This window comes from Spermophilus citellus (genome assembly GCF_964194105.1).
Source record: "Spermophilus citellus genome assembly, chromosome: 8".
In the NCBI taxonomy this organism is placed as follows: domain Eukaryota; kingdom Metazoa; phylum Chordata; class Mammalia; order Rodentia; family Sciuridae; genus Spermophilus; species Spermophilus citellus.
The window spans coordinates 38565929-38586824 of record NC_138189.1 but is presented as its reverse complement, the minus strand read 5'-3'; the positions used below and the strand labels follow the sequence as shown (position 1 = coordinate 38586824).

Below are 20896 nucleotides of genomic sequence, written 5' to 3'. Positions count from 1 at the left end.
ACAGCTATTTGTTTATGAGTGTGATTTTGTGACTAACCTCATTTCACGCTCTTATGTACACTCAATAAAATCTCTTACGAATGTTGCTCTGAATGGATAACTATAATCTAAAATTTCATAGCACACATTGAGTTGATTTGTAATATTAAAACCATGTTTCATCTTCCTCTTTTACATTAGGTCTTGGGAGCTGATGACAATAACATGGGAGATGGCTGCTCACAGAAGCTGGCCACAGCTAATATCCTTCGCTTTTTGCTGCTGGTCCTGATTCCATGCATCTGTGCACTCCTTGTCTTGCTGGTGATCCTGCTCTCCTTTATTGGTGGGTGATACCATTATTAAAGAAATATTAAGTCAAAATTAAAATTAGCGTCATTTAGAAGAGTGATTTCTACAAAGCACTAAGATAACCTAATGTATCAAGTTAATAAAACGATGGTCTGTGGATTATTGTAGGCAAAATATTCAACCACTGTAATCACTTTACTGGTAATTATTCTTAATACTAATTAGTGGGTTAATTAGTACAAACCATTTTAAGGAGTGATTGCTAGGTGACACGCACATTGAAAGTCCCTGTAAACTCAAAGGCTATAGTTAGTTTTTTCTTTGGTGCTCACATTGATGAGGAGAAGATGACATGAGACAAGACAGACTTTGCTGAAGGTAGGACAGCAAGAGAAGGCTTCATAGGGGAGATAGCATGTTAACATTTGTAATTAAGTTAATAGAAATTCAGGTGATGTAAACAGAAATAGCAAGTGCAAAAGTATAATCCTATGAAAGATGGAATTGGACTTATGAAACTGGGCGAAAACTTAGCAGGAGTGTGAAATGCAGCTAGATTAACAAAGTCTGAATGACTCAGGAGCTTGCAGATCACACTACGGCATTTGGGCTTTAGCATCCAGAACATTGGTTTTTAAGCTCCGTTCCATAGAACCCAGGTTTTAAGGAAGATTGCACCAATGTTTGCTTTGATTTTAATTTTTAAAAATAGAACTTAAGCACATACTCGAGATATTATATTCTAAATTTTAACCAGGCAGTGGCAACCAAGTAATATGTGCTGACAGGTTAATTCACTTGTATTTGTATCTTGCTATCTCTCTTTAAATGAATTATACCCTTAATTTGAAAGGTGAACTGTTGGGAAAAAACAGCAAACTATTACCATTGGTAGCTACCTAATGATATGAATTAGGATTATTTGAATGCATGCAATTAGATAAAATAGAGAAATATATGGCAGAATGATGCTGATCTAATTCCACTACTAATGATTTTTTATTCTTATTTCATAAAAACTACCCATTATTTTCTCATTGATTGGTTTATTTTCTCATTTATTGAATGTGTAAGACATTAATGTCAGCAAAATAAAGCTCCTATTTATTTGTAGATATTAGGATCTTTTTTTTAAATGGACACAATAGCTTTATTTTTGTTTATTTATTTATTTTATATGTGGTGCTGAGGATCAAACCCAGGGCCTCACACATGCAAGGAAAGTGCTCTACCACTGAGTTACATCCCCGGCCCTGATATTAAAATCTTACATGTTATTTATATGAAAATAATACAGTTGAGCTTTGGTATCCTTGGAGAATTGGTTTCAAGACTTCCCTTGAACACCAAAACCCACAAATGATCAAGTCCCTTGTGTAAAATGGTATATGTATACATATATATATATATATATACACACACATATATATATGCATATATATATATATTTATTTATATCTGTATGTATACAAATACAAATACATGCATATACGTGTATATGTGTGTGTGTGAATATATATATATATATATATATATATATATATATATATATATAACTAGAGATTGAACCATATTATTAGGGAATAAGAATTTTTAAAAGTTTGTGTGTGTTCAGTACAGATGCAGTTTTCCCCTTAGTATTTTCCATTGACGGTTGTTTGAATCTGAGGATGCAGAACCCATGGATATGGAGGGCAGACTGTATTTATTTGCTGCAAAACTGCTGAAAAATCACTGTCATGGGTGGTGAGTAACAATTGGAGGATGTTTCTAAGAGGAGAAATCTGATCATATTTGCATTTGAAAAAGGTGGTAGAACTGGATAGAAGGCAGAGAGCCCAGTGGGGTCTCTAGCTATGATCTAAGTAAAAGGTGATGAAAGTTTGAAATAAGGAATTGGTAGATTTAAAACAACATAAATAAAGATTCGCTGGGTTTGGAGCAAGGGAAGGGGAAAAGTCAAAGCTGACTCCTGAATTTCTGGCATGGGTAGCCAGATTGATTTTTAGTGTCATCTGCAAGTGTAGGACGTAAAGGTGGAGAAATCTGATACAGGTGGATGGAAGGCATGTTGGAGGTTTGGGTTGGACTTACAGACATTGTGGGACAAGCAAATACAGTGGAATCAGTGTAAGTGCATTTATCCTGAATAAATTCGACAGGCGAGGCTAAGAAATGGAGGACATAAGAGTTCCAACATGTTGCTTCCTAAGGGAATTCAAAGAGAAACTGTGACCATGATTTTGGCTTATTGGAATTTAGCTCACACCCCACTGTTGAGGTCTGAAGTGAGAGGCATCCAGGGAGGGAACCTTAGAGGCAGTTAAGAACTTGGGAGTCTCAGTGGTGGTGAACGCTGCAGGAATCTGTAAGAGAAAACCTATTGATTAAAATGTGAGGGGCAAAGCTTTGGAGAATGTCAGTACTTCAGGGGTAAACAAAGAAAGGAGGGAACAAGAGATAAAGGAAGAATGGTCAGAGAAGAAAGAAAGGAATCTGGGAATACTGGATTTCACATAAGTAAAGGGAGGTAAGACGAATTGGGTGACTAAGAAGGAGGATAGAAAAAGTGCCTCCGCCCAGGAAGACTGGGCTGTCTCATGAGGTTGTCCAATGAGTTTTCCTGGCCTCTCCCTCTGTAGTGCCAAGTGGTCTGCTCCCAGGCTAATGGCGGTAAACAGCCTGAAACACACCTCTGCTCTTCCTTTCTTCCTGGAGTCAGCTCCCCTCCAGACTTGGCCTTTCTTCCCTCTCTAGTACTTCATGGTTGTCACTTTAAAAAATTTCATTCCATGTTTGTACTTGTAATCTCTGGGAGGATGTATCTGGTAGTAGTTTTCTCAGACATACCACTGTCCTCTTTAAATGTTGAATTGTCATGACACTACCACAAACTCTGAAGAACATTTTCTTTCATTCTCATGTCTTATGCTAAAAACCTCTAGGACGTTTTTAAGTGCCGTAGTGTTTAGAAGCTTCTGAACAGAGAAGGGATGCTACCAGTGCTTTCTGTGGGTCGTTTTTACTCACTAAATTTTTTAAAACTACAGCTTTTCGAAATATAATATATATATATATACATATATATATATATATATATATATATATATATATATATATATTACACAATTCAACCATTTGAAGTATACAGTTCAGTGGTTTCTAGTATATTCAGACATCTGTAGAACATTTTCATGACCTCATAAAGAAACTCCTCTTTCCTCACCCCCTGGTCCTTGCGTAAACTGCCACTGACCTCTTTTCTGTCTATAAATTTCCTTCTTCTACACATTTCATATGACCATATGTGGTCTTTTTTTAATATTTATTTTTTAGTTGTAGTTGGACACAATACCTTTATTGTATATATTTATTTTTATGTGGTACTGAGGATCAAACCCAGTGCCTTGCATGTGCTAGGCAAGTGCTCTACCATTGAGCCACAACCCCAGGCCCCCATATTTGGTCTTTTTGTGACTGGCTTCTTTAACTTCATGTAATGTTTTTAAGTTTCATATAAGTGGTAGTATGTATCAACACTCCATTCCTTTTGATGGCAGAATAATATTCCTTTGTATGGATGTAATGCTTTTTGTTTTTTTAAATCCACTCCTAAATTGATGTACATTTAGGTTATTTTCATTTCCTGGCTATTATGAGTTATCCATTATCCTGCTATAAATATTCATATAGTTCTGTATGGACATACATTTTTATTTTTCTTGAGTATGTATCCAGAATGGGATTTCATATTGCTTGTATATAGGATTAGAAAGACTACTAATTTGTAACCAGGGCCTAAATACTATTTTGTTTATACTTAGGTAAAGTTTAGAAAGTAAGAGAGTTTCCACATGCATCTTTAAGGCATTCTTTTTATAAATTCTTTACCAAATGATTTGATATAGCCATATTGAAGTAATATCTGTCCAAAGAATAATTTCTTATTTTATAACCCAGATGTTTATTGTTATATTGAAGAATATGAACATTTTATATCTGTGCTTTAAAAACCTCATTAAATTCTTCTTACTTTAAAAAATATCCTGTTTGTTTTGAGTTTGTCACCCTATGTTCTCTCCTGGGCACATGAGGGATGCTAAGGGGTCCTGAGATGCCAATTGTGTACAAAATAGCAGGAGTTCGTGCTTTGAAAAGGCAGAGATAATGATGAGAGGATTATTGATTAGGAAAAGATGATGAAAGCCTTATAAACAGATGGAATATGTGTCTGCAATTCATCTGTTTTGGCTTGTCCCTTGCATAAAATCAAGATGGTAAAGATTTCTCAAGATGAGCGTTGAGAATTTTGAATAATATTGTCGTAGCAGGGTCCAGAAGACAGAAGCATCACATTGTTTCTGACGCTAACCCCTCAACTGGAGCTACAAAAGTTTGGTTTAGTTTCATATTTCTAAACTTGACAGGTATTCAAATTGTCTGTAGGCTTCCAAAGATTTGGACTGTAAAGTAAGGAATCAGGTTTTTGAAAAGGAGTTGAAAGGGAAGTAGAAAAGGAAGAAAGTTCACTATTTCCTTGGTGACTGAAATGGTGATGGGACACATGACACAGAAGAAATGTGTGGCTTGGTATTAGAAGGTCTAGGTTTATGCTGTTGGTCTTCATTTACTGACATGTGACTTCAGATAAGAGGCTTCTCCTTCTCTTTAAGTTGGGAAATGATTCCATCATTTTACAGAATTCTTGTGAAAATCAAATGAAATTTTTGTGAAAATATATTTTTTCAATTATAAAGTTTATTATGAAGGTAAAGAATTTGTTTTTATCTGCTTATGAATAATTATTTTTAGATGATTCTTTCAATAGTCTTATTATAGTCAAATAACAACTGATTAATATATGTCTGTCTCATTTTAACTCTATCTATAAAAATTAAAACTTTGTACTGTGATTCATTGTTGTATTCATTCTGTAATCCACAAACACATAACCTCACAGCCAGTATATTATAATCGCCCATAAAAAAGCTAGGAGGAAATAAAACTGCCTGACTTTTGGATTTTCAATGTGATAGCAAGTTTTACTTGACTTTTATGCTTAGAACTGAGCCTGACTTTCATTGACCAAGTCATTTCTTATAAGAACTAAGCTTAGAGCAGTTTGAATTGCTATCACCTGACTGTACGTCAGCTTATGCCATGGGGACTGAACTGGTGCCTGCCCTGAATTTAATGTGTTGTATATAAAATATATATTACAATACAATAATGTATTGTGTATAGATGTAGCCTATAAATAAATGGTAAAACATAAACATATTATCATGTGATGTTTAAAGTAAAATCATTTTGATATGAAGAGCAACATTTAAAAGAAAGAAAGTGGTAGCTATAAGTTGATGCTGTTCATTCCTTTAATGAACTTTTTTTGAGTGCCTGTTCTGTGTAACACATTGAGCCCAGGCATTGAGCCCAGCATTCAATAAAGCCTCCCTTCAGGGACTGCACAGTTCTCCAAGGGAGGAAGGCATTCAGCATGATCACACTGCTATGTGAGCTTATGGTGAGAACTGAAACTGGGCTGAGTGAGGAATGCTTCCTGGAGGAAATGACTCTTTATTTTTTAATTCATTTTTTATTAGAACAGTAAAGTTGTACATAATGGTGGGATTTGTTGTTACATGTTCATATATGTGCACAAAATAATAATATAATTTGTCCAATATCATAATATCATGGCACCTTAGGCATGAAATTGATAGTGAGGATGTTGGAGTAAGGGCGGGACAGGGTGTGGTTGGGGTATTTATTTGTTTATTGATTTATTATAAAATTTTTCAGGTGTGATTAACACCCCAAAACTATTTATGTAATGTAAGCAGTTTGATCTCTAGAGATAAGTATTCACCTGTGAAAACTTCACCATAATCTATGCCATGAATGTACTCATCACTTGCAAGTTTTCTCCCATATTTTTTGCTTATTAATTCACTAATTTCTTGTGTTATGAATACTTAACATAAGATCTAACCTCTTGGCAAATTTTCAAGCAGACAACACAACGTTGTTAACGATAGGCACTATGCTATACACAGGTCACCTGGACTCACTAACCCTGCGTAGCTGGAACTTCCTACTCTTTGGCCAATACAAACCTCCCTGTGTCACTGTCTCCTCAGTCCCTGGAACACTCCATTCTAGTCTGTGCTTCAGTGATTTTCACTATTTTAGATTCTTTATATAAGTGGGATTGTATAGTGTTTGTCCTGTGTTCTGGCTTATTTCATAAGTGAGATAATGCCATCAAATTTCCTCAGTGTTGTCACAAATGTTAGGGTTTTCTTTTTCTTTTTTCTTTTTTTAAGGCTGAATGATATTCCATTGCATGTGTTTACCACATTTTTATTTATCCATTCATATGTTGGTGGGCATTTTGTTCTGTCTAGGCTGTTGAGAATAAAGCTGCGATGAATGTAGGAGTTTAGACATGAGAACCTGATTCCAGTTCTTTTGCATATATAGCTGGATGTGGGATTAATGGATCATATGGTGATCCCACTTTTAATTTTTTGAGAAACCTCTATCCTGTTTTCCATAGTGACCACACCAATTTATATTCCCACCAATAGTATACAAGATTCATTTTTCTTTGTATTCTCACTAACATTTGTAATCTTTTTAAAATATAATACTCATTCTAACAGGTGCAAGATGATGTTTTATCACAATTTTGACTTGCATTTCCCTGATAATTAGTGATGTGAAGTGATATTTTTATTTATCTGGTGGTCATTTTTATGTCTTTGGAAAAATGTCTATTCTTGAATTATTTTTAAAATTTAGATTGTTTTATTGTTTTTGGGTTGTTGGGGTTCTTCATATAACTCCTGTCATATCTACTGTCACTTGAACTTCAACAGGGGGTTTCAGAGTGCCAAGAATACACAATGGAAGTTGGTTAGTCTCTCAAAAAGATGGTGTTGGGAAAACTGACTATCTACATGCAAAAAACTGAACTCTGGTTATACATAATATACAAAAATAAAATCAAAATGGATTGAGGACTAGAATCAACACCTGAAACCATAAAATGCCTAGAAGAAAACAGAGGGTAAAAAGGTTTTTTGATGTTGATGTTGACCTTGGCAATGATTCCTAGTTGGGAGGGGTTTTTTTTTTTTTTTTTTTTTTTTTTTTTTTTTTTTTTTTTTTTTTAGATAGCAGGAATTAAACCTAGGGGTGCTTAGCTACTGAGTCATATCCTCATTTTTATTTTTTATTTTGAGACAGGCTTTTGCTGAGTTGCTTAGGGCCTTGTTAAATTGCTGAGGCTGGCTTTGAACTTGTGATCCTCCTACCTGAGGCTCCTGAGCTACTGGGATCACAGGCATGTGCCACAAGCCTGGCTGGTTGGGACTTTTAAACAGTGTCTTTGTCAACTGTGTGGAGAATGGGATGAAGTGGGTGGAGTATGTGGCATGTAGTCCTACAAATGTATGGGAAAGGGTCTTAATTGACTTTTTTTTTCAAATGAAACTATTATTCATCTCAATTCAAATTTCACCAAGGCTGTGGTCCAAAAGTTTCATTAGAATGCTCCTTCCTTCCTTCCTTCCTTCCTTCCTTCCTTCCTTCCTTCCTTCCTTCCGTTGAAGACTTGGTTTCAAAGTCTCATCACTCATCCACATGTAAAATAAATTTTCTTTGTTCTTTCCATGAGCTCATGAAGAATGGAAAGAGGTTGTCTTTCTAGTTTTATTAATACTGTAAAAGACCCATGTGTGGCTTATTAATTTTGAATTTTTGTCATGAAATGAAGGAATATTTTAGTGGTGTAGAAAGTATGAAAAATATGATAGTTTATTTTTTTCTCTTCAACTCAAGAGAACTATTCCTTTCTTAAAAATTTACTTTCCTTCCACAAAAAATGCAAGATAATTGAACCTAAATAGTTTTTCTCTTAGCAAATTTCTTAATAGCTTATGGTTTTTATAATTTGGAATTATTAAAAACTTCTTAACTTGTTATGTTTTATTTTGAATATCATTTTAAAGTGGAAAACCTTTCAGGTCCTTATTTACTCACACCAAAATACATAAGATTCTCTGTGATCTTTCATGACCTCTTATTCCATATTACTTATTTAAGTTTTCAGATTCTTCTATAATAACTCTGGCTTTTTGGTGCAGATTCATCAACATGGGGAGAGTATTTCTTATTAAACTCCTAAACTGAAGTTACATATTGTGTTTCAAGTCTTTTGAAATATTAATCTAAAGCTTTGTCCACAAAGCATGGTCCATGGACCAACAGCATCAGCATTACCTGGGAGATTGTATGAGAGGCAGAGTCCAGACAGCAAGATCCCTCCCAGATACCTGCACTCACTCTGTCCTCATCCCATTGCAATCTCTTCATACTCTTTCTCTTCTTTCTATACCACTAACCCTTCTCACCAAAGCCACCCAAGATTTTTTTTTTTATCCAATATACTACATTTGAAATCAATGTGTGAAAGAACAATCAAGGCTTGCCGTGGGATAAAAAAAAATGCCCATTTATTGAGGAACAGCTCTGCATATTTATAGAGCGGGGGTAGTTTGACAGTTGGCATGGGGTGCTTTCTGATTGGTGGGTAAGGATCAGGTGAGCCAGCAGGGCTAGTCTGATTGGTGGGTAAGGATCAGGTGAGCCAGCAGGGCTAGTCTGATTGGTGGGTAAGGATCAGGTGAGCCAGCAGGGCTCACCATTGGACGGCTCTTCTTGGGGGATGGGGAAGTTAGTCTTTGGAGCCAGGGCGACTCCCAACAATGTGTATTGGAACAAGGCTGAAATGAGGAAGCTATGCTTTCTCTCTGTTTACATCCATTTTTGATGAGCATGTTCTTTGTCCCTTGGCACCGGCCATGCTGCCTTCTCTCCAAGTGTGCTATCCAACTAGCTTGCTCCATGTTGATCACTCCTTGCTTTTTGAATTGCTCGTTAATTTTGCCTTCATTTTTTTCCCCCTTCTGGTGTTTCTTTTATCTCTCTGGCTGCTCTTTCTTTGTTTCCTTGAGTTCGTATTTCTTGGCATACCCATTGAATGTCAGTCAGGGTGTCTGTCTGTCCTAAGCTTTCCTCACTTAAAACCCATACTGCTCATGACAATGCCATCTATTCCCATCACTTCATTCATCATTCATAAATTCAACAAATAATTACTGAGGCCTGTGCTGGCACTAGACAGTCTGTTGTGGGCTGGAAACACAGACATGCATAAAACCGATAATTCCACCGGGTGCCTATTGCTGCAGTATTAGCAGTGTGTGCGCCAAGAGTGCAGTGGGGATGGGCAGCTTTATAGCGGGTCTGGCGAGGCATTCTGGAGGAAATCTTTAGCTTGCTCCAGATTTGGGCTTTTGTCTCCTTAAATGTTTCACAGACATTTTAAACTCAACGAATATATAACATTAGCAACAAAAATAAGCATCTACAGATCTATTTTTCATTCCCTAGTGTCTACTGCATCAGTCAGGATTGTCTAGGCTCTGCTGTATAATAATAACAATAGAAAATCCCCAAACACCAGTGGTTTAAAAAGAGCCAATGTTCATTTCTCACTTACGCTATAGGTCCTTTGCAAAGTGCATGAGTATGTGCTGCTTTAGGTCCTTCAGGGACCAAATGCATGGACCAGCCCCCATCCTGAACCTTTGCAGCTATTGTGCCAAAGCTCTGGAGGGTCTTGCATCAGGGATTAATGTCTCCATCTAGAAATTATAAGTTTTGCTTATTACTTTGAATCCATTGCAAGGCCCCACTCAAGAGGCCAGAGTACAAACCCTGCATAGGTTCCACCAGAATGGGAGAAAATTGAAATATCTACTAATTAGTACTGCACTAATGATGCACACATTTATCACAGATGGGAGTGCCTTATTTAATCCATTCAAACCAGAAATCCTGAAAGGTCCTTTGACCCTTCTCCTCATGTCCCTATGGTTTTTGCTTCTGAAAGATCTCTCCCAAATGCTCTTTGTCCTCACTGCCTTTCCCTGGGGCAAGGTTTTCCTCTTTTCTCATTTGAACTATTACAATAGGCTTCTATCTTTCCTTTGGACTTGACTCCTTTCAATCCCCATCCTGCTGCCACAGGGATATTTCTAATAATGCTCCACCCCACTTAAGACACCTCAAAAGTGCTTTGGTACAAGATCAATTCCAAACCCTGAACAAGACCCATTTTTCATATCTAGCTTCCACTACCTCTCCAGCTTTTTGTCTTAGGGTTCCCAGTGGGATATCCATGTTTAATTACTTGCTGATAGGATTTTCTATATCTTTTGCTTTTTGTTCTATCTAGAAAGTATTGCACTCCCTACTTTTTTCCTCCCTCCTTTCCCCACAAATATTTTGCTCAAACCTCGAAAATCTGCAATTATTTTACAAGATTCATAGCAAGGATACTCTCCTTTAAGAAAGCTTTCCCAAATTTCTCAAATGGAACGATGACTACTTCTCTACTTTTTCCCACCAGATTGTCATATGCACATCATTCTCAAAGCACCCACAGCGTGGCTTGTATTTTTTTAATCTTGATGGCTAGCACCTTTTACTAAATTTGGCATTCTCAGCAGAGAGCAAGTGTGAATTCCTGGCACATAAGCAATGCAAAGTAAAAGTGGGACACATGGCTAAGGATACAAAGATAAGGAATTAATTTTAAAGCCACATCAGATGAAGATTAATTCTTTAAGCATATAGTAGTTGATGTTTTTAAAAAACTATATACTTCGTTCCAGAGTAAGAAGTGCGTTTCAATGTATCTGTATGTGTTATGTCCCAACTCAATTCTTGGGCAAGTTAATTACCCTTCATAAACTTCAGATGCTTTCTCTCTAAAACTCTGTAAGGAGAGATTGATTATACTACCTGTTTCATAGGATAGTTGGAAGGTCAATTCAGTTGATGCCTGTAGAGAAGGTGCTTAGCAGCCTGTATAAGTTTCCTTGTTGCTGCTGTAATAAATTACCACAAACTTGGTAGTTTAAAAGACAGATTTATCATATTATAGTTTTGAAGATCAAAGTCTAAAATAGGTTTCTCTGGGTGAAAATGAATGTGTACCTTTTGGAGGTTCTAGTGGACAATCCATTTCCTTGCTTGTTCTAGCTTCTAGAGGTTTCCTGCATTGCTTGCCTTGTGACTTTACATCTTTAAAACATGTTCCATTAAGTCTCATACTTTATGGTTCAGACACATAGTCCCTCATCTCCATCTTCTGCTTATAAAGACCCATGTGGTTACTTTGGGCTTAGATCAATAATGCAGGATAATTTCCCCATCTCAATATCCTAAATTTAATTGCATCTACAATATTCCTTTTGGCATGTAAAGTGTGTAAAATAACATATTCACAGGTCCTGGGAATTAGAACATGGACATTTCTGGGGGAGCATATTTCTGCCTACTGTAGTGCCCAATATTCATTGTAAGGGTTTGCTATAGTTAGCTATTATTAGAATTATAGACTTTAAATTGTTTTTGTTAAAGAGCTAAAACACTCTTTAGCCCTACAATCTTGATATAATTGGCCTTCTACTAATAACTTGGCATAAAAGAGACATGATTATCTTATTCTAAAAGTGGATTAAGTGATTCACTTTTGAAAATTAGCTATTTTATGATACAGGGATGCACTTACAATAAAAGGATATTACTATTTATTTAAGAGTACTTTAGCAGTCCTAAGGAAGACAATTTTACTAATACTACTATCATTATGTAGTAATGACTAACAGTTATTAAGAAATTACTATGTGCCAAGATCCATATCAAGTATTTATATAATGTCTTGAATACATATATATTTTATAGTTGTACATAGATACAGATATATAGATGTAACTAGCTAGCCCCAGGTGGGAAGTACTTTTATCTTCTTTATTTCATGGCAGTTGAGGGTTTACCTAAAGTTTCAGGGCTGGTAAATGGTAGAGATGGAATTTAAATCCAGGTGATCAGGCAGCAGGACTTGTACTCTTAACCACAGTGCCATACATATAGGAATATAGAAAAGGATGTCGTCACATTAGAAGAATGAACACTTTATTCTGGGCTAATAGCTCTCACCATTTTCACATAGCTTATCATGGGTGCAGGTTGATAGTGTTTAGTCTTATTGAATTTTAGTTTTTGTGTTTAAGAAAATCATAAGCTAGGTGTGGTAGCACACGCCTGTAATTCTAGTGATTTAGGAGGTTGAGAGAAGAGGATCTGGAGTTCAAAGCCAGCCTCAGCAACTTATGAAGGTCCTAGCAACTCAGCAAGACCCTGTCTCTAAATAAAATACAAAATAGGGCTGGGGATGTGGCTCAGTGATCAAGTGCCCCTGAGTTCAATTCCTGGTACCAAAAAAAAAAAAAAAAAGCATAATAGATGATGTCAGGAGTTGGTCAGTATCCAGAGATGCTTAAAAACAAATTTTTCCAAACTCTAGATAGGATACAGGGGTGGGAGGGGAAGGGATGAGGCATGGGGTTAGAAATAATGGTGGGATGTGATGGACATCATTATCCAAAGTGAAGACATGAATTGGTGTGAATATACTTTGTATACAACCAGAGATATGAAAAATTTTGCTCTATATGTGTAATAAGAATTGTAATGCATTCCGCTATCATATATAAATAAAAAATTAATTAAAAATAAATAAAAAATTTTAAAAATAAGTGAATAAGACACACAAAAGAAATGACCTCAACTTTTTTTTTTAAAGAGCAGTGTGTGGTTGTAAACTATCTGCTCCTCAGCTGCAGCACTATTGCTTGTACACTGACTGTCCAACCATTAACTCCCCAATCTTCAGTAGAAGGCTCACATTCAACAGCGGAGTTGAAGAGGGAATATACTCCATTTTGAGTTACATAAAAAGGAAGACAGGAATGGCCATAGGTGGAAAGATTTGAGGGAGGTGGAGAGTTTGGTGAGAAATAATAAATAGAAACTACAGATTACCAGACCCAAAGCTCAATCTCCCCAAAACCCAAGAAATATTAACGGGAGCTGGGAACCTCTATATGTAAAAGGGTGTTTCAGTCTGTTACTTATGTCAAAAAGGAAAAGCAATTTTAAGAACCTGGGCAGCTTGTAAGAATCTAGGTCACTGATACGAATATACCTGATATGAAATGCAAAAGAAATGAATGTCACATTTTTTTTCAAAAAACAACAACAAAAAAACCCCCAAATTTCTCAGGGAGCTCATGCTTTTATTTATTTATTTTTTGAGTTCAGGCTGTTGAAAACATGTCCCTCCCAAAATATACTTTAAGAACATTAGCTATGGCAACTGTCATATATTATCCTTTCATCAATCCTGCCAAATAGCTTTGATACATAAAGCTTATGAGCAAGGAAACTGCCTTTTCTTTTTTAAAAAAAAGTTGTTACGAAAGTCAGTGTTTTCTAAAAAAGTCAGTGTTTGAAAGGATTTCTTAAGGTAAACAAATGTTATTAACACTTTAATCACTGTGACTGAGCTAAAAAGATGAGGGCAAGACTACTAAGAAGGCCAGTTATTATAAGAACAGCTGTTGAAATATTTCATATGATAAGAACTCATCTTAAGAGAGTTACTCAGGGGTACAAACGTGAGGAATTGGCATTTGTTAAAAGTAGGAGACAGACTTGGATGCCTACTCATGTTTAGCATAAGTCATTTTGATAGGCTTTAAATATTCATGAGAGCCACATTAGCAGAAATATCACGTTATTTGAGAAATATTTTTATGCTAAAATAAGCAAAGAAGAGAGAAATTGAAAAATGGAAGAAAATAAAATTATATGGAATTGATTAGTAAATTTTTCTGAATGAATAAAATTTATTTTGTTTAGTAACCAAGCCTATTACATCTATTAATTTTTATTTAAGATAAGTTCTAGGAAATTTGAAAATCAAAAACAATTAAGTGATTTCTTAGTTTCACCTTCTCCATTTGCTTTTTACTCACAATCATGGAGTTTAAAGAGTGTCACCTGCATCTGATGGTCGGGACTCAGCTTTTGTGCCCAGCGTTTTATTTAGAATCCTTTGGCAGATGAAACTGTTGACCATAGTTAGCTAGAAAACAGCTGCTTTTCTATTTTGATTTGGAGTTAATGTTTTCCAAGGGTCAAGCACATGTAGAGAAATTTTTTCCATAGACAGATATTAAATATTTTATTTATATTTCTTTTGCTTTTAATGGTCCATGGGACTACTTAGAAAAATGAGAGCCAATTAAAGCATTGACTGTGAATGTTTTTAGGGGGAAAAAATCTCCCTTGGGTGTATATGAATGGGTCAATATCACATTCATTTATTTTCATTGACATTCTCAGCTACAGTGCTATATTATGGAAATACAATCCGCTGTCTATTTTGACTGAGTTAAAATATGTAAGTTATATTTTATGTATATATATTCTGCAAAAATACATTCTATTGTCAGGCATAACTAAAAATAAAAAATAAAAATATTAAAAATGCATGAGCTCTTTCATAGTTTTGAAACGTTCCTGCCTAAAGACAAAGTTAGGTGATTCTCAATAATCTTAGTTGTGGGTCTTTATTTTGTTGACTCATAGGTGGAAACCTTGAGAAAGTGACCAGTTGGTAATATTAGTTTAATGATTATTTTTTATTTCAGATAATTATATTTTATAGCTTCAGTTCAAAGATGAGAATAATTTACTTTCTCCTTTAATTTGTTTTTTTGTGTTGTAATGAGAGGTTTTTTGTTTGTTTGTCTCCATGACATAAGTCTTGATAAATATCTGAGCCCTATTCGTTTCACGTTTCTTTTAAGGCTAGCTCCCTGAAATTTAGTGCCAACTATGAGAAAATATAAGGCTGAAAACGAGCAGGCATTGTTGTGTCCTTTAGTGGCAGGTGCAGTGTGGACATAGGTGAGTGTGTCACAGTACTAGGTCACAGTAGCATATAGTCATGGGTGGACCTGAGAAGCTGAGAAAGCAGGAAGGAAGCACTGTGAGAGTTACTATGGTTCATCTGTGGTGCATCCCAGATGAGGGGGAATTGTCCTAAATTCTTTGGGCACCAGCTGGCCTAGATGGGAGACTCTCTCTCTAAACCTGAGTTCTCAATAAAACCATAGCTTCCATATGAGTAGTGTCACTTGAGGTGCGATAGAACCTCTACTCATGGTCCTCATGAAGGCAGGAGGAAGCTGCAGTGACTGTCTTGCTCTTTGTGTTTGCTTGGGTAGAAGGATACATGGGGAGGTAGCTCTAGCATTTTTGTTTTTTAATTATGTTTTTATTAGTGCATCCTAGTTAAACATAATAGTGAGGTTCATTATGACATGTTAATATATGCACATCACATAATTTATTCCATTGCATTTCCCTTTCCCTCCCATACCTCCCCATCTCCTTCATGTACTTACTGTTCTTCCTTTTTTATTTGTTTAAATTGATACATTAGAATTCTACATAAAGGTGGAATTCATTGTGATATATTCATACGTACCCATAGCATAATGTGGTAGATTTAATTTCCTGGTACTTCCCCTTTCCCTCCCCTCTTCCCTTCCCTAGGATCCTCTTTCTTCTCTACTGTTCTCCCTTCTCTCTTTGTGAGATTGCTTTTTTTTAAAAAAAAAAAAAAACCAAAAAAAACTTTCTTTGTTTTCTCTACCTTCCATTTTTGAGAGAAGACATTCAACCTTTGACATTGAGAGTCTGGCTTATTTTACTTAGCATGATGGTCTCCGGTTTCCATCCACTTGTCAGCAAAGAACACAATTCCATTCTTTTTTTATGGCTGAGTAGAACTTTGTTGTGTATATACAACACATTTTCTTTATTCATTCATCTATTGATGGATTCCTGGGATGATTCCATAAAGTCTATTGTGAATTGCATGGCTTTGATTTTTTTAGAATAAATACTTCCATTAGTGTTTTAAAATATATTTTCTCCCCTGCAGGAACATTAAAAAAGACCTATGTTAAATCAAATGGAAGTGAACCTATGGTTACTGATGGTGAAGTTCAGGTGCCTGATGTTATTCTGATAAATACAATTTATAATGAGAGCACGATGGTACCTACTGTACATCCCAACCAACACATTCCAGCCTGGACTATGGATGCTTCTCTCCCCGGAGATCAAAATCACAGGAACACAAGTAAGTCTGAAGGTTCTGAATATTAAGTGGCCTTTCATGTCTGTGAAACCCTCAGATAAGTTTTGTAGCTGTTGATGCTCTGAGTTTGGTTGTGCACTGGTCTCACAAGTGAAATTCCATTCATCTGGTAAGCCTCCTCAGTTCCCTGTTCTTAACCATGAAATGCCGGCAGCTCAGCTGTGCAGAACAGAAAATGTATTAATGTCATTCAGCATTTCTGAGATAAATTTATGTGACTTGTCCCAACCTAAAAATGGAAGCTTCTATTTTAAAATTACTTTTTGAGATAATTAAGTTAGTAAATAAGTGACTTATTTTGTGGTTGATTCCTTGCTGGAGGAATCCTCATTCCATAACAGGAGGTCAAATAGTTCAATTTCCATAACAGGAGGTCAAATAGCTGTTCCCCCACTTGTTTTTGAGGTGTCCATGTGTTCTCTGTATGTTGATTTCCCTTTTTCCCTCTTTCATTGACTGTGCAATTTATTTTACATGTTGGTGACTGACAAATAGTCACACCTTGAGAAAAATAGCATGTGCATGAGGACAGAGGGAGGGATTTGTTAGCTATTCCAGGAGGAGCGGAGGGAGAGAGAGAAACGACAGTGTGGACCCAGGGCCAGTGAGATGACTCTATTCCTAAATAGACCTCAGGTCTTTAGTAAAGTTAGCTTCTCTACTTCTAGAATGCTTGATGGGAGTGGATTTGTGTGGAAAGTGCCCAAAAGCTTCAGTTCTGATTCAATCAGAACTAATAAAAAATAATAGGACCTTTTCCCACAGTTGGTGTGCCTCTTATTTTTTACTTTCTTAAACAAGGTTATGTGATTGAAAAGTAAACCAAGGTCGCTCATCCATGATTATTTTCTTTCCTCTCTCTTTCATGAATATCCACAGAGGGATAGTACAACTTAAGTCTCAGACAGAATATTTATTTTTATTCTGAACAAGGAAGGGAGGGATTAGTTTGACTTTTTGCTATCACAGTTCATGTGTGCTGGTGTTTGAGGAAAAGCAGGATTATTCTATTTCTCCAGCTCAAAAAAGACAGGCTGTTTGGAGTCCATTGTTTCACAGAGCACCTCTACATATGAAATATTTCTTATGCTGATTGTTCACCAGTGATTCATATGGAGACATGTTTATAACTGGGCTGTATATTGCAAACCAGGATTATGCCAAGTGAAATTTATTCTTCTCATGAGTTTAATTTTGAGGTTTTATATTTTGTTCATGTCTTACACACTTCATTATTCTTAAGGACAGTGTTTTACACCAGAAGTACAGAAGCAATTTAAATAAAAATAAGTACAGTTAGTGTGGCCGCAATTACAGCTATTGCTATTTTCTTTTACTAAGTGGATGTGTCTGTAGTTTGAAAATTCAAATAAGATTGACAAACACATACCCTAAAGAGTAAAGAAACAAATGGCAGTTTTTACTCAGTTTGAAAGTTAGAAGTTTTTTTGATCATTTTCTTGTCCTGTGGCTGGAACATTGCTTGAGAATATGAGAATAATTTGATATGTAGAGGAAATCCATGTGAAATTGGAATGATTAAATGGAGAAAGGCTGGAACCTTTGAACATGTGTCATTCTGTGTCGTTAATGCACTTGACCGCATTGAGTTTTACTGTCTATCCATATAAACTCTTAGTGTATTGTCTATATTAACTAAACTTATTTACTGCAATGGATTTAATATTTTTTTATACATTTCAGAAATAGTGTCAGGCTGTGATTATACAGCTTTTAACAGTTTTCAAGGTTGTGTTTGAATATTTTCTTTTTTTTCTTTTTTTTATTGGTTATTCACAACATTACAAAGCTCTTGACATATTATATTTCACACATTAGACTGAAGTGGGTTATGAACCCCCAATTTTACCCCAAATGCAAATTGCAGAATCACGTTGGTTACACATCCACAATTTTACATAATGCCCTATTAGTAATTGTTATATTCTGCTGCCTTTCCTATCCCCTACAATCCCCCCTCCCCTCCCCTCCCATCTTCTCTCTCTACCCCATCTACTGTAATTCATTTCTCTCCTTGTTTATTTTCCCATTCCCCTCACAACCTCTTATATGTAATTTTGTATAGCAATGAGGGTCTTCCTTCATTTCCATGCAATTTCCCTTTTCTCTCCCTTTCCCTCCCATCTCATGTCTCTGTTTAATGTTAATCTTTTCTTCCTGCTCTTCCTCCCTGCTCTGTTCATAGTTGCTCTCATTATATCAAAGAAGACATTTGGTATTTGTTTTTTAGGGATTGGCTAGCTTCACTAGGCATAATCTGCTCTAGTGCCATCCATTTCCCTGCAAATTCTATGATTTTGTCATTTTTTATTGCTGCATAGTACTCCATTGTGTATAGATGCCACATTTTTTTTATCCATTCATCTATTGAAGGGCATCTGGGTTGGTTCCACAGTCTAGCTATTGTGAATTGTGCTGCTATGAACATCGATGTGGCAGTATCCCTGTAGCATGCTATTTTAAGGTCTTCAGGTAATAGTCTGAGAAGGGCAATAGCAGGGTCAAATGGTGGTTCCATTCCCAGCTTTCCCAGGAATCTCCAAACTGCTTTCCAAATTGGCCGCACCAATTTGCAGTCCCACCAGCAATGTACAAGTGTACCCTTTTCTCCACATCCTCGCCAGCACTTGTTGTTGTTTGACTTCATAGTGGCTGCCAATCTTACTGGAGTGAGATGGTATCTTAGGGTGGTTTTGATTTGCATTTCTCTGACTGCTAGAGATGGTGAGCATTTTTTCATGTACTTGTTGATTGATTGTATATCCTCCTCTGAGAAGTGTCTGTTCAGGTCCTTGGCCCATTTGTTGATTGGGTTATTTGTTATCTTATTGTCTAATTTTTTGAGTTCTTTGTATACTCTGGATATTAGGGCTCTATCTGAAGTATGAGGAGTAAAAATTTGTTCCCAGGATGTAGGCTCCCTTTTTACCTCTCTTATTGTTTCTCTTGCTGAGAAAAAACTTTTTAGTTTGAGTAAGTCCCATTTGTTGATTCTTGTTATTAACTCTTGTGCTATGGGTGTCCTATTAAGGAATTTGGAGCCCGACCCCACAATATGTAGATCGGAGCCAACTTTTTCTTCTATCAGACGCAGAGTCTCTGATTTGATATCAAGCTAGTTGATCCATTTTGAGTTAACTTTTGTGCATGGCGAGAGAAAGGGATTCAGTTTCATTTTGTTGCATATGGATTTCCAGTTTTCCCAACACCATTTGTTGAAGATGCTATCCTTCCTCCATTGCATGCTTTTAGCCCCTTTATCAAATATAAGATAGTTGTAACTTTGTGGATTAGTCTCTGTGTCCTCTATTCTATACCATTGGTCCACCCGCCTGTTTTGGTACCAGTACCATGCTGTTTTTGTCACTATTGCTCTGTAATATAGTTTGAAATCTGGTATCGCTATACCGCCTGATTCACACTTCCTGCTTAGAATTGCTTTTGCTATTCTGGGTCTTTTATTTTTCCATATGAATTTCATGATTGCTTTATCTATTTCTACAAGAAATGCCGTTGGGATTTTGATTGGCATTGCATTAAACCTATAGAGAACTTTTGGTAATATCACCATTTTGATGATGTTAGTTCTGCCTATCCATGAACAGGTACATTTTTCCATCTTCTAAGATCTTCTTCTACTTCTCTCTTTAGGGTTCTGTAGTTTTCATTGTATAAATCTTTCACCTCTTTTGTTAGGTTGATTCCCAAGTATTTTATTTTTTTTGAGGATATTGTGAATGGAGTGTTTTTCCTCATTTCCGTTTCAGAAGTTTTGTCGCTGATATACAGAAATGCCTTTGATTTATGCGTGTTGATTTTATATCCTGCCACTTTGCTGAATTCATTTATCAGTTCTAGTAGTTTCTTTGTAGACCCTTTTGGGTCTTCTATGTATAGAATCATGTCATCTGCAAATAGTGATAATTTAAGTTCTTCTTTTCCTATTTTTATGCCTTTAATTTCTTTCGTCTAATTGCTCTGGCCAGTGTTTTGAGAACTATATTGAATAGAAGTGGTGATAGAGGGCATCCCTGTCTTGTTCCAGATTTTAGAGGGAATGCCTTTAACTTTTGTCCACTCAGAATGATGCTAGCCTGAGGCTTAGCATAGATAGCTTTTACAATGTCAAGGTAAGTTCCTGTTATCCCTAGTTTTTCTAATGTTTTGAACATAAAGGGATGCTGTACTTTGTCAAATGCTTTCTCTGCGTCTATCGAGATGATCATATGGTTCTTATCTTTAAGTCTATTGATGTGGTGAATAACATTTATTGATTTCCGTATATTGAACCATCCTTGCATCCCAGGGATGAATCCTACTTGATCATGGTGCACAATTTTTTTGATGTGTTTTTGTATTCGATTCGCCAGAATTTTATTGAGGATTTTTGCATCTAGGTTCATTAGAGATATTGGTCTGTAGTTTTCTTTC

General features: G+C 36.0%; 1 protein-coding gene across 1 annotated transcript in view; it reads left to right on the top strand.

Annotated features, from left to right (window-relative positions):
• The window catches only part of CORIN (corin, serine peptidase), a gene marked incomplete at its 3' end in the record, with an annotated part of 279389 nt that overhangs the window by 37883 nt on the left and 220610 nt on the right, over positions 1 to 20896 (top strand). Inside the window, 2 exon segments of the mRNA XM_081304554.1 lie at positions 181 to 325; positions 16226 to 16426. Coding sequence (XP_081160680.1) covers positions 181 to 325; positions 16226 to 16426 — 346 coding nt within the window.